General features: G+C 34.2%; 3 protein-coding genes across 9 annotated transcripts in view; 1 reads left to right on the top strand and 2 right to left on the bottom strand.

The window, feature by feature from the left end:
* The window catches only part of LOC126766153 (craniofacial development protein 2-like), a 438,928-nt gene that overhangs the window by 357,309 nt on the left and 66,983 nt on the right, over positions 1-14,636 (top strand). The window lies entirely within an intron of this gene.
* LOC126766134 (uncharacterized) lies at positions 8,263-14,191 on the bottom strand. The gene is made up of 2 exons (XM_050483993.1): positions 12,469-14,191; positions 8,263-9,335 (listed from the first exon to the last, which is right to left on the bottom strand). The coding sequence occupies exons 1-2, from the start codon at positions 14,018-14,020 to the stop codon at positions 9,319-9,321; spliced, it is 1,569 nt and encodes a 522-aa protein (XP_050339950.1). The 5' UTR covers positions 14,021-14,191; the 3' UTR covers positions 8,263-9,318.
* The window catches only part of LOC126766107 (homeobox protein onecut), a 59,628-nt gene continuing 59,059 nt past the window's right edge, over positions 14,068-14,636 (bottom strand). For all 7 annotated transcript variants that reach the window (XM_050483922.1, XM_050483925.1, XM_050483920.1 and 4 more), the window contains exon 4: positions 14,068-14,584. In XM_050483922.1, coding sequence (XP_050339879.1) covers positions 14,192-14,584 — 393 coding nt within the window. In that variant the 3' untranslated portion in view covers positions 14,068-14,191. The remainder of the gene's footprint in view (positions 14,585-14,636) is intronic.

Raw genomic sequence — 14,636 nt, 5'->3', positions numbered from 1 at the left:
TTTCAAAACTCAATAATTAAGACATTTCGTGTTTTATTCTAATGTTTTCTCCTATAGAAATAAAGATAAATTAATTCGTAACAATAAAATAACTTGATTTCTTAATATACAATTCAAATCTGTGTGCGACTATCTTCTTGATTTGTTTCTGACAGCAAAACCGATAAAGTTGAATTCTGTGACACCCAAAACCGGTACAAATCCAATTATATCTGAATTCATGACACCTACTGCTTTTTTTGATCGGTTTCAATTCTGATTCCGACAACTATCAGATTCCACAACACCCCTGTATATTATGCTTTTATTAGAAGAGCAATGTGAAAAGCGGTGGCAGTCCTTGCGTGAAATATCCGCAAGGGTACGTAGGATTGGGGTCACTTCCGACAGAGCGGTGCTCATGAGCGACACTTGGCCATGGCTTAAAAACCGCATATTAATACCGTTAATATATATTTTTTCCCTTTTTTAATGTATTATAACATTTATTAATTTTTATTATTTTATAGAAATCGCTACACATCTAATATATGTATGTATATGATTTTTAATATTTGCAAAACTCGCCGCAAACGTAGCTGCTGATAGATCCAGAGGAGTTACCGCCGGAGTTGTTGGGATCCATTTTAGTAAGACGGAAACCAAAGCGAACAAACGGCGACGATGACGACTGTTTTAAAGAAGCAGTTCTTTTATACAAAGAAATTTGTAAGGATCAGACTTTTCAAAAAGGAAACGAGACATTTGGCCTAATGTTGATGTAATAATAATAATATGAGCCAAGCTAAGCAGACGAAAGTCATACAGGTTCTCACCGATAATTTAATAGCCATACAAGCGGAACCAGGGGAGTAATATGTGAATGAATTTTAATTTAACCATGTCCGTCTGTCTAACGGTCTGTTCGTACGTATGCCTGTTCGTCTGAATATATTCGAGCTAGTCCTTCAGTTGTTAGATCTGAATTGTTGCAAAAGTTTTTTTCTAAATTAAAGTTAACGTTATTTTGTTTTTAACTTATTTATTATAGTTTTAAGGATTTGTTTTTGTACTTGACTTAATTGCCTTGTTCCTTTCTACCTGCATAGCAGATATACATATGAATAAATATATTCAGTTTACACAATAGCATAAGAAAATATTATTGAAATTGTACTCTTATATACACGTATACATGTACATGCACTAAATGTTTTCGAAAAAAATACCCCTTAAACGGAATGCATGCACATATGAATGCAAAACACTTCCAATACTCTCCAACTTTTCACGCCATTCTCCTTTCAGGATTCCATGCCCTGCGATGTCTGCTTCTACAAATGTATATGGACAATACCAACGCTTATGGTCATTTAGAATTAGAAAATTATCCAGAACCTTGCACGATAGCACAACGTGAAATTTAGCATATATAAATTTTTCTATCTGACAATAAGAAAAAATAGAAAACTGTATGTAGGATTACCTTCCCGTTACAATTAAAAACTCATGCTTGGAGAGGCTTTCTTAGAGGTGTCTAGGAACCTATTTCCGAGTACCAAACGAAAAAAAATTTTTTTTTTGGAATCACTCTAATATATATAGATGTGTATTTATAACCATTTACTTACATTAATATAATTACAAATCGCTCCTGTATACTAATTTTTTATTTCGGTTTTTTAAAATATTTAATAGTATTAGGTTGTCAAATATCTTTCTTCCACTTTTTTGCTCTTTATTCAATGCCTTATAAAAAGTGTTATTGTGATCGGATTTAGTTCAAATATGCGCCGTTTCGTTCGATAATCTATTTCCATCTAGACGGCAACTTCATAATATCCCCCTCGTAGAAGCCCCCTTCTTTATTTGCGAAGAACTCGGACAGAAACTTTTCACAAGCCTCTTTTGAGTTTAACTTTACACCAACAAGGGCATTCGCCATGGACAGGAACAGGTGGTAATCACTTGACACTATGTCCGAGCTATGTGGCGAATGTGATAAAACCTCCCATACGAGCTTCCGTGGCTTCTGAAGAGTCAGCTACGAAGTGTGGTCTGGCGTAGTCCTGGTGGAACACTACAGCCTGCTTCAAGTGGTCCAGTTGTTCGCAGTAGATCGCAAAATTACGCGTCTGGCCATATGGGAGCAGCTTATAGTGAATGATTCCCTTCCAATCCCACCAAACACACAACAAAACCTTCCCGGCTTTCGCTTGATTTTGTCGTATGTGATCCATTTTTCGTCGCCAGTCACCATCCGCTTCAAAAATGGGTCGAGTTCGTTCCGTTTCAGCAGCATATCGCAGGCGTTGATTCAGTACAGAAGGCTTTTTTGCGTCAAATCATGCTTTCTGCAGATGGTTTAAAATGGTTTGGTGACTAACGTCCATCTTCTGTGCGTTGTCGTGAGATTCCACGTAACGGTCTAACTCGATGTTTTCCATGATTTGATCGGTAGTCGTCGTCACAGGTCTTCCGCCGGCAAGCCAGCCAGTCCATGTTGTCGTTTTCACCCGCTAAGAAAAACTTAAAATAGCGCGAATTTCGGCGTAAGTGAACTCCATGCTTACACGTCTATAACTGTTGAACGCAATATCCAAATCAAGCGTAGCGTCGTTTTTAGGTGATGTCAAGACCTTTCAAAGATGTATAATATTGCCAGGTACGAGCTCTGTAGCGTTTTATACATAGCCGCGAAAGGCAAAAAGGCGGAGGGAAGATATTTGACAACCTAAATTACAGTTAACATAAAAAGCTTGCCCTCGTCATTATTTATTTTAAAACGTTCATTCGGAAGTAGCCATTTTAATTTCCATCTTTATTTGCGGCGCCGTTTGCGCCTTCTTAACAGCATCATTCGTTAAGGGCGAAGAATATTTAAAAAAAACAACAAATCTTGGAATAAATTTTTTAATGGCATTTCCTCTCACAAAATTAAAAATCAAATCAGCTGGCTTCTATTCCTGTGCGAAGTACAACTGAGGCTATGTTTCACATGCAATGTTTGTCTGTGCAGTGCAGAATGAAACAGCATCACACAATTTTATTGCCGTTCGAAACGCTCTCTGCACGAAATTTTTTGTAATTATGAATGCTTTAAAATATTGTATTATGAATTATATTTAGTGCTTTACGTGATATGAAGACAATCAACTGAATGTTTTAAGGGTCTATAACAGTAACGATATTCACTGTAATCGGATGTTGGTGCCATAGCCACAAACGGTTAATATTTTCATTCGCCGTTTTTGTTTTTATTTCGAAAGTGCCAAACAAAGCAAATAAAATGAGCGGTGACGAAGAAATTGATAGAATATATGTCAGTATTAATAAAACATTGAAAAATATACAAAATGAAACACAAAAATATGAAAAAACCGAAAATAGCTGTTTATTTAGCGGAAAGCCAAAATTCTATTGATAGATATAGTTAAGGTTATAGCCATGGCTTTATGGTAGCGCACCACTAATTTAAAATAATCCTGCCCATAAAGTTGGTTAGATCTGGTTAGGAACATTATTAAAAAACTAAATTATATAAAAAAGTAATTAGCCTTATCAAATAAAAAGAGTCACATGGTCAACTAAATATTAAAGATAAATGTAAAAGGTGTGTTCCAAAGTATACAAGCAAATCAATTTATTTTATTCAAAGTAGTCTCCTCCTGCTTCAATACAGCTTTTTGCATGGTCCAAATGTCGAACGAGTGTTCTAGCTCGTTTACCAGTATGGCCGCCAGTATGCCGGTGCAAGCCTTTTGAATGGCCTCTACGTCTGCATAACGCTTTCCATTCATAAGCAGAAGTATCTTTCCGAAAAGGAAGAAGTCGCGCCGTTCCATATCAGGTGAATACGGGGAGTGGTTAATGGTTAAAATGTGATTTTTGGTCAAATAATCGGTCACAACCGTCTATCGATGAGACGGCGAATTATCGTGCAACAAACGCCAACTTTTATCTTCGCGATATTCGGACAGAACACGTCGAATACGGCGCACCAAACGCTTCAAAACTACAAAGGTAGAATACCGCATTAACGTTTTGACCGGGTGGAACAAATTCTTTGTGGACAATACTTTTGGAATCATAAAAACAAATCAGCATTGTCTTCATTTTTGACTTCTCCATGCGCGATTTTTTGGGTTTCGGCTCGTCCGGTGCTCTCCATTCAGCACTCTGGCGTTTCGTTTCGGGATCATATTGGAAACACCACGTTTCTTCACCAGTCACAATATTGCCAAGGAAGTTTTAGGTCTTTCTGACCTCTTTCATGATGTCCTTCGAATATTGGATTCTGAGCAATTTGCTCGTCAGTCAATTTGTGCGGAACAAACAGTGCACACATCTTTCGTAAGCCCAAACGTTCGGTCAAAATGCGATAAATCAATGTTTTTAAGATGTTCCACATGTTGATCGTCATTTATGTCCTCACGACCACTTTGAAAACGTTAAAACCACTTGTGCACTTTGCTACGGGATTGGCAATCATCGCCATAAACTTGTTTCATCAATTGAAACGTTTCGGTAAAGGTTTTACCAATTTTAAAACAAAATTTAATGTTGGCTCTTTATTCAAAGCTCATTTTCGCACCAATAACACAAACATGCTGACACTTAAACCGCAATAACTTCACATCCAATCTAAGAAATAATCACTGTACAATCGACAAAGATAGCAGATTCTAACGCACCAGTTGACATAAAGATAGATAGGCGATAGATTCAGAAAGTCCTGTTTACTTTGGAAAACTCCTTGTACTAAATACCAACGCATTTTTGATCTATAAGTTGTCTCCGATTCGCCATTTCTTTACTTGCTACTTTTGCGCGCTGCTGTCTTGTCAAAAAAATTATATGTTAAAACAACAAAAAAGTTATCGAGATGAGTTTGTACAAGAGAGTAAGTGGTGTAACCGATTTGCACATTTTAGATTAGGTTTTCTGTGAATTTAAAAGCATAAAACCCTAAGTACCGTTTTCTCAACGCCTGGTTAGAAGCCATCTGTCAGTTAGGTTTTGGTTAACTAAATCAATACTTCTTTATTCGTCTGCGATTCGTTAAAGAATCTTTTTTTAACCAGAACTTAGCTGACAGATAGCTGCTAACCAAACATTGGGAAAAGGGCCCTAAAATCAATTATTATAAGTAGTTTATAGAAACTAAATAAAAATGTTAAAATTTTAATACAATACAAAAATACAAAAATTATATTTCAAATCATAAGCATTTGTCTCCATGTTTGCAGGAATATTTTGAATACTTCGTTTCCTCAAAAAAAAAAAAAATTAACAATAATAAAAACACGCCTCACATCAATATCAATACAATATTACAAAATAAAGTCGATAGTACTGATGTAAAAATTGCGGGACGGAGCGTTTGCGGCGGGAGGTTCCTATAAATAGTTCGTCGGAGGCCGCGGTTCTCCTTATAGTATTTTGAGCGCGATCGGACGCGTTTATTATGGGAACTCTTTAGCGAGGAATATTTAAACGGAAACGATGAAGTATATGCGTACTATTTCAAACTGATCCTTCCTCAAAAATAATACAATTGCTAAATATTTGGAATAGTAGAATAGAACTGCAACCAAATACACAGTGCAATGGATTATAACTGGCTCAGTAATCAGTCGATAAATATTATACCACGTGCATCCCAAAAGACTGATGTCATAACCTTGAATTCGCCTTTCCGCACTTGAAGACTGGTTCATTATGTGCAGTCCACTATAATGTCTGTCGATTGGACTCCAGTGTGAAATGATGGAGGCGTATTTCTATTTTCACACACCGACGCAAAAATTCAGTTTTATCACGATTAAAGAGCACTCAAAGACTCCTTAGAGTCAGCAATTTGTTTTGTTAGATTATAAACTTATGAGGCACTCCCACTTTGCACAGAGTTTCAAAGCCCTCTTAGGACGTTCACTGCTTTAATTGTCCTCAGTGCTCATTTCGCCTCTTTCCAACTTAGCAAATCTCTTTTCAACGGTTGATTTTCTTGGTGCAGAGCCCAAATACAACAGTATTTTCTCCCAAAAAGCAATGCTTTATTAACACACGAAATGCTTTTATGATCCATATTTATGTAAATTCTCAACATGATCCGAGATTTCGGAGATACCGCTTTGAAAAGCTGCGCACTTGAAGTCAGTCATATAGTCACTTAAAACTGTAGACGCGTTCTTTTCGAAGCTTTGTTTTCAAAGTTAGATAATCTTGAACATAGGATTATTTTTGTTCAATTAAAACTATAAAAAAATGCGATTTTCACGAAAATTTACTTTTTTTTGTAAAAACGTCTGCCAAAAATACAATACTCACTTTTTTTTGTTTTTTCTTCCTTCAATACCTAGTTTATGATTGTAACTGTGCACATATTTTTCCTTTTTACTTCAGACGATCCTGTAAGAAGTTCTGCTGTCAACGCGGATACGTCTTTTTTTTTTTTTTTTAAACAAAAATTGACGGAAGGTTGAATAAAATATTTAATTTTTAGTTAAATAAAAAATTGAAAATAGGCCGAAATGATTTTGCTCTGAAGAAAATCCATGAAAGCATTATTTTTAAATAGTTTTAAAATAAAAGGTGTAAATATTTGTTTTTGAAGTAATGTTGAATGTAGTAAATGGAAAATTGATAATAAAAATAACCCATTGGATATTAATTAAAATCACTATCAGAACTTCAATATCATTGAAAAATTCTCGCCGCATTAAATCCGAAAAAAATACATGAAAAAAAGAAAATACATATCTTTTAAAGTGAAGTTTATTTTTTAAAACTACATACAAAAATTAAATTCTTTCCATTTACTCTTTTTAGTTTCTAATGTTGGACAAAAAATTTTAATTTTGTTTTTTCGAAATCAATCTTTTGATGTTCGAGGGCTGTCAAATCAAGTATTTTATTCTTCCCAGGAGTCCAATATTAAAACATTTCCTTTTCATCCCCATTTTGGTGTTCTTTTCTCATACATTTCCAAATAACCCTTAGGTTTTCGTAGCTGGCTCCTTTTCTAATAAAACAAATTATTGTAGGAATTTAAACAACAAATAATACATGAACTTTTGTTCGTTGCGTTTTTGCTGGTTTTGACCAAATTCGTCCTTTTTAAACCAACAAGCTTTCATCATTCTCCTTTTCCAAAAATTTGGTGGCAGTTTGTAATACTTTTGCAAAATAATCGTGCCTTTTAAATTTTCATGATAACGAACGGTTTTTATAGAGACCCCTGTAAACGCTTCTGGAGTTCTCAATGCTGAAAAAAATTTGAAACCCATTCAAAAGGAATACAAAATTAAAAAAATTAAATGCAATTAACGACACCATCAAATTTTACTTATAGAGAGTATTGTATAGTATATACATATTTTCTATACCATTAGCTCTTGGAAATGGAACAAAATCTTACGAAATAAAAAACTTTTTATCGAGTATAAAATGATGAAATTTTTACCTAAAACTTAGTGAATTGAATTTTGTGGCCACAACAATTTTACGTGAAACCATTCAAATTTTGTTTGCCTGCAAAGTTCAACTTGTTACAACCGCACATTCTGCAATAAAGCTAACGGTAAATATCGTTACTATTTTTTTTCACCAGGTACAAATCTTGAATTTTGAACTTTTGAAAAAATATTTAAAGAACAATATAAACGTATATTCCCATTTTTCGGATATCCAATGGTTTTGAGTCCGAACGATTTTTTTACTCAAAATTTACCATCATCCAAACGTGTTCTCAATGTGAAAATTTCGTGAAATAAAAACGCTAAATTTATGTACAGGTAAATGTATGATAAAAACCCAAAAATTTCAAAAAAGGAATACCAAATTAAAAATTGAACTTTTCACAACAATTTTGAGTCTATGTACAAAAGTTACACAATTTGTTACAACCACATCTTTGCCTTATCACTTTTTTCTTAGGACACCTTGTTTTACCAGAAGTCGAAATAAACCATTTTTAACACTTAAAAATTTAACCGCGTTCTTCCCATTTCTCTTCCCGAACTCATATAAGCCGGAAATTATTTTTCTTTCCATTTTTGTTAATTATCTTCTCTATCCAATGGTTTTCGTCCTGAATAATTTTTTGCTTTCACGATTTATTTACTGATCATCCAAGTGGCCGTTCATATCACTAGAATACGTCGTTTTTTCACTTCCTCTCTATGTGAAAATATTACGAATATTCGTGTGTATACAAGAATGTAAAATGTATGTAAGGTATGTATGATTTAACTATAGCTGCTTAATTAAAGAATTACCGAATGTGTTTTAACATAGTACACTGTGCGCTAACAGGAAATTCACTATATTTCATTCATTGCATATACACATACAAATATAACTTAACCTATGAATTCAGCAAGTTGTCTTTTATTTTAACACAAACTTGCACAGACGATTTTTGCATTTGACTAGTTTAAACTTCCATCAATTTAGTTAAATAGTTTTTTCTTTGGATTTGTTGTATACCTTATTATTTATTATTATTCGAATGCCTTCATCCAGCGGCAAATGTATGTATTTGTTTTAATTTCGCTTTTTATATCATGTCCTATGTTAAGTTTTTTAAATATATATGTATTTTTTTGTTTTGAATTTGTTGTACATCTTATAAGCTATTATTATTCGAATGCCTTCATTCTATATATATTTGTTTTAATTTCGCTTTTTGAACATGTCCTATGTAAGATTCTTTAAATATGTTGCATTTCTCTAATTTTATTTATTAAGTTGTTAATACTACTCCTGTTTTTATGATTCATATGAATCATTTTTAGATAGTTTTGCATTACGACTACATATATGTATGTACCTATGTATGTGTGTTCAATAAAAACTTTTCTGTATAAATACATATTGTAAGCTTGCTTATAAATTTGCTTATATATATGTTTTAGAAGAAGCCAATTATTTATTAAGTATATATGTATGTATGTATCTATTTGTATAAAAGAAAAATCGCATCCACTGCCCTTTGGTTTACAATTACGTTTTCATATACATATGTAAACTTACAATTTAGAAGCATTGTCTGCACCTATGTATATACAATGTATATATCAATTTCAATACACATATGTATGTACCAAAGTATCCGCTTATAAAAATTTGCAGCATACTATAAAAATTTCGCTTTTAAGAATTATCCTGCTTGTTTCGCCGTAGAACTGCACTTGTCATGTTGTTGTAACTGCTTTGTAAGTTTCTTCTTCTTTCTTCAGTAAGCCTTGTCAACCCTATTCGACTTCAGCCTGACGTAATAATGCTTTCCAAGCAACTCTGCTAAGAGCGCGCCTTGCATGTACATATAGTTATTTATTATCTCCTAATGCGTGCTAAAACCATAAAAAATGTGGAAATACATAATGAATTTCTTACAACAAATATTATGTTATATCTAACAAACAAGAAAAAATGCTAACGTTGGCTGCACCGGAGCTATAATACCTTTCAAAGGTGCATTTCTGATAGCATAAAAGAGCACATGAAGATCTCTATCCTGATTCTGATCGGTAAGTTTGTATGGCAGCAATATGCTGTAGTACTTTGGTCTGAAGAAATTCTTCGAACGTATCATTGCATTTGACAATAATCCATTCCAATCTCGTCAAATTCAAAAATTTTCCGTACAACGACTGAATAAATTTTACAAGGTCTTCGACGTTTCCACTGGATGTTGCAATCTTCGTGGCAAAGTAAATCTAGGGTAGATTCATGGCATAGCTAGTATTATGTCAAAGGATGAAGAATTATTCTGGAACCTTGGTTGTACTTGGAGGAAAATATACTCAGCAAGAGGCATAGTGAATGCCTCCAGCATTTTCCTTTGAACAGAAATTATTAGCATACTTAATTCCAATTCTTGTTCGGCGTATATATAGAGCGCCAAGGATGACATATTTCGAATCGAAAAAGTTATGAGCTTCGTAATATTGTAAGCGAAATAATAAACATAGTGTAACAGTTTTCTGCAATACGACTAATGAGTGCTTTCCATATTATATCAATCGACGCTACTGAAGTTAACCCACAGACTGATACTACACTTAGTGGCGCTTTCACGTCAAAAATTTGTCGACACTCGACACACTGGGAAATGAAACGCTATCAGCGAAGTTTCAGCTTTAACAATGACAAAACTGAGGCCCTTTCAACAGATTAGTCGTCCGTCAGCGGAGACATAAAATGTCTTGTCACTCCCACGAGGTAATTCTTTATCCAGTGGTTCCATGAAAGAATATTGAGTTCAGATTAGGTGAGTTTTAGTGGATGAAAGTTCCTCACTGCGGCTTTCGATTCTTCCCTTAATTCTTCTTACCATAAAAACAAAAATTCAACTGTTGATCAGCAGAAACACCTAAATGTTAATATCGAATGTCCTATAATTATTTGACTGATACTAAAAATTCTGCGTTAATCCATAAAATTGAAGTTTCAGTAGAGTTTTTAATTGAAGATATGTTATTTTTTTATTTTAATAAAAAAACAATAAGAAAGGGCTAAGGAACACATTTTTCCTTGCAACTTGCAAGGCGATGATTAAAGATCAAAGGAATATATCAATCGATTTTATCTATTTTCCCTACTAGATACTGTTAACATTCAAATTTACCATCTCAAAAATTAAATTAATATCACGGACTGATATTTTTCAGAAAAAGTTATAGGCAATGGTTTTCTCATAGTCGAATAGGCTCGAGATACCGTAAATGTATAATTTATCATTCATTTAGTTTCGAAATGTCCTTTATTTTTAGTAGTTTTTAATAAAACTGTTATAGTGGGAATGAGCAGAGTTATCATCCGATTTTGCCTATTTTCAGACATAGATGTAATATGTCTTATGATTATTTGACTAAAACTGAAAACTATCCATAAAATTGAAGTTTCAATGGAGTGTTTAATTGAAGATATGTTATTTTTTTTTAATTTAATAAAAAAACAAGTAAAAGGGCTAAGTTCGGGTGTAACTGAACATTTTTATACTCTTGCAACTTCCAAGAATCACATTCGGCGATGATTAAAGATAGGAATATATCAATCGATTTTTATCTATTTTAGCCAATACTAGATACTGTTAACATGGCAGTCAACATTCAAACATACTATATCTCTCAGAAATTAAATCACACACGGACCGATATTTTCAGAAAAAGTTAATTATAGGCACTGGTTTTCTCATATTCGGTCGAATAGGCCTCGAGATACCATATCAAATATAAAATTTAATGTGTCTCATTCATTTAGTTATTGATTTACTTTATTTTTAGTCGTTTTTAATAAAATTGTTATAGAGGGAGTGAGAAGGGTTATCATCCGATTTTGCCTATTTTCACACTATCGTAAAGATGGTAAAGAATTGTACTATGTAAATTTGGGTGATACAGCTTTACGGCCCATTTTTAAATGAAAGAGGTGCCCTTCTTTTATGTGATTTGTTGTGTCAAATTTGAGTTCTTTATCTTAATTTACGGCTTACCTATAGCTATGTATATCTCTTCGATTAATGATGTTTTTGTAATCCGTTTACGTCCACCTACAATACCAAAGTTCTTATGGTGCCAAGGAACATGTGTACCATGTTCATCAAGATATCTTCATTTTTACTCAAGTAACAACTTGTACGGACAGACGGCCCGCAGACACACAAACACTCCGATTTCAACTCGTCTCGTCATTCTGATCATTTATATATACATAGCCCTATATTTATCTCGATTAGTTTTAGGTGAAACATACAAGATAAAAAAACTATTAGACTCTGTTGTAACATGTTGCAAAAGTAAAATTGGTTTCTACGTCCAACATATATTTCACTATTGCAAATATGTGGAATTCTCTGCTAAAAAGCGACATAAACGACTTAATCTGCCAATAACTACCATTAACTACCATACTATACATTACACCTAACACACTAACATGATCTTCAGATCAGATCTTCAGATCTTCCAAATCTTCATTCAAATAATCCACTTAGGGCCAAATTCAGATTCATTAGTTAACCAATACCAACGGCTTAACTAACTACTTTTTATTAGCAATGCTTATTTAACTATTCGTTAAACCCCCAATGTCTGTTGGTTACCTAATAGTCAAATAACAGCTGATGTTGTGAGAGTATAATTGACAATTGCTTTAATTTAATTTTTGAAATGTCTAGCGAATATAATATTGAGTCTGATATATATATACATATATATAATTATAGATCGTCGCCAAAAAAATAGTAATCGTCCAAACTTTTTTCTCTTTGGCGTATCACAAGCCACAGTATCAAGAGTTGTCGGAGTAGTATCACATCATAATGCACTTCTGCGAAATGAATATATTCATTTTCCGGAAAATAGGAATGAGCAGAATGCTGTTAGTTAACCAATAGTTAACATTTTAGTTTACAGTTAACTAATAACTCTGAATTCGTCCCTTAATCGCTCATATTTTTGTTGCTCACACAAATCGGTATACCTGTTCCCATGCTGTTTTCATTATCGCTTAACTTGCGGTTTCGTAGTGAATATAATTGCCCGCGTTGCGCCCTTTCCTGTATCATCGAATCATCGAAGCCACTTATGCTTTCGAGTTTCTGCACATGTTTTACATCAACGCCATTGTTTACAACATTATCCAAAGCGTGGCCAGCATTTTCAGCATTCGTCTTAATTATGAGTTGCGACGAGGCTAGCTTTTGATGTTGCTGCTGTTGATTTGGACTTAGTGACTGCTTCGACTCCATATACAACATATATTTTGGCATCAATTTATATTCAACACAAATACCCTTACTACTCGTTATCTCCGCGATTGTTTGTTGGTCAGCAGATTCTAGCACACCATGTGCAGATATAATGGTTTCGTCATCAACGTCGTGCATGTTACGCTCAGCAATTGGTGAATAATCACTTCCTTGATTACATTTTACCGAGTTTTTCGACAGTGGTTGGCTATAATCAGTGTCCATATCTGAATTATGCGCCAGCTGAAATTGTTGATCGTATGATATTACAGTTTTTTCTACCAAATTTTGTATTTTCTCATTGACGTTAAAAATACAGCATCCAACAGTGTCTTTTTCATTGTGCTCAGCTATCTCCGAGTTACAACTACTTATGAGTATTTCACCTGAATCGTCATTTTCAAGGACGAATTCGGTTAGTACTTTGTTCACGATCGCATTACCATTGACGTTTTCATTTCCACTTCTTTCGACTTCTTTAGCGTAATGGATTTCGGCAGCACTGATTCTGAAGTTGTTAGCATTTCCTTCTTGTCTGCTATCATCACAACTCCTAACAGCAACTGCTAGGTGCTTTGCCAGATTACTGCAATCTGAATCGCCACCCGAAGATAAAAGAAACTGATCCATACTACTACTATTTATTGAATGTTCGACTAGGTCCGTTGTCATGAATTGCGTTGCATTCCGAAAATCGGAATCCTCCTCGATGATATTACTTTGAACAATATTGATGCCATTTCTTTCAGAGTAGCTCTCTTCGGTGTCAATATGCCTTAAGAAATTTTCAGATTTAAAGCTCAATCGTTTCTTACCGAAATCTTTGATATTTTTGTCAAAACTATTTCGAGTTTCCCTAGCTAAAATTTGACTGTTTTGCACATTGTTGTTACGTTCTCTATAAGCGTATTTCGGTTTAAAGCCAATAATTTTATTTTCATCTGCTTGGCTCTTCGACTTCCAATTTGACAGGGACTCATTTAGTGCATCATTACGTACTAAAGCATTACTGAAATTGGTCTCTAAAACAACGGTGTTGTTTTCCGATTCAATGCCGCACATATCTTCGACAACAATAGCTGTTGTAGTTCCATTTGTTATGCATGGTTTACTTTGAGTCCTAAGATTAGTCAAAGTCTTATTGGTCAAAAGAATTTCAGCGGAACGTACTACTGATACCGCAGAGTTAAAGGACGGAACTGAAGTGGATATTCTACCTGTCCTTGCATGCATACGCTCATAACGTTTGTAACGCAAGTCGTGTGAATGTTGCAATGATGACATATCGCTTATGTATGTGTTTTTGTTAAATATTTGCTGGTGGCTTCTGTTTTTACATTTCTTCAGCTGCTGTTTTGTTTCCTTTGGCTGTTTCTGCTGTAGTGGCTGACTTTTTTTCCCTTGCTGTCGATGATGTCGTTGCTGTTCTTCTTTGATTATCTTCTCTGTATGGTGTCACAACATATCGTGATTAGCTGGATTATTATCGTGTTCGCCTTCTAGGTCGAAATCATCATGGCTCAAGTCCAAATCCATATCAGCATCATCATCCAAATCTAATGAATGCTGGTTGCTCGGCGAAAGCGACTGATGATGTTGATGTAAATGCTGATATTGTTGGTAATGATGGTTGCGGTGATTATTATTGCTATTATTATTACTTAAGCGATTGTTTCCGTTGCCACTGCTACAATGACGATGCATGCCTAAACCTATTGAATCATCATCGCGCCATTTATCCATAGAACGACGACGTGCATTCATAAAGAAATTCCCTACCGTGGTCGGTTCTAATCCCAATTGACGAGCAATTGTTACTTGCATCTCTTTCGAAGGCCTCTTTGTTTCCTGGAATAAATTCACAATAACACAAAGAATTGTATATTCAACATTAAAAGCC

The sequence above is a fragment of the Bactrocera neohumeralis genome, unplaced genomic scaffold (assembly GCF_024586455.1).
Source record: "Bactrocera neohumeralis isolate Rockhampton unplaced genomic scaffold, APGP_CSIRO_Bneo_wtdbg2-racon-allhic-juicebox.fasta_v2 cluster11, whole genome shotgun sequence".
Classification (NCBI taxonomy): domain Eukaryota; kingdom Metazoa; phylum Arthropoda; class Insecta; order Diptera; family Tephritidae; genus Bactrocera; species Bactrocera neohumeralis.
This window is presented reverse-complemented; position numbering and strand designations above follow the sequence as displayed.

Bases quoted from the DNA above. Each gene is read 5' to 3' on its own strand.
- LOC126766134 (XM_050483993.1), bottom strand. From the start codon at position 14,020: ATGTCATCATTGCAACATTCACACGACTTGCGTTACAAACGTTATGAG.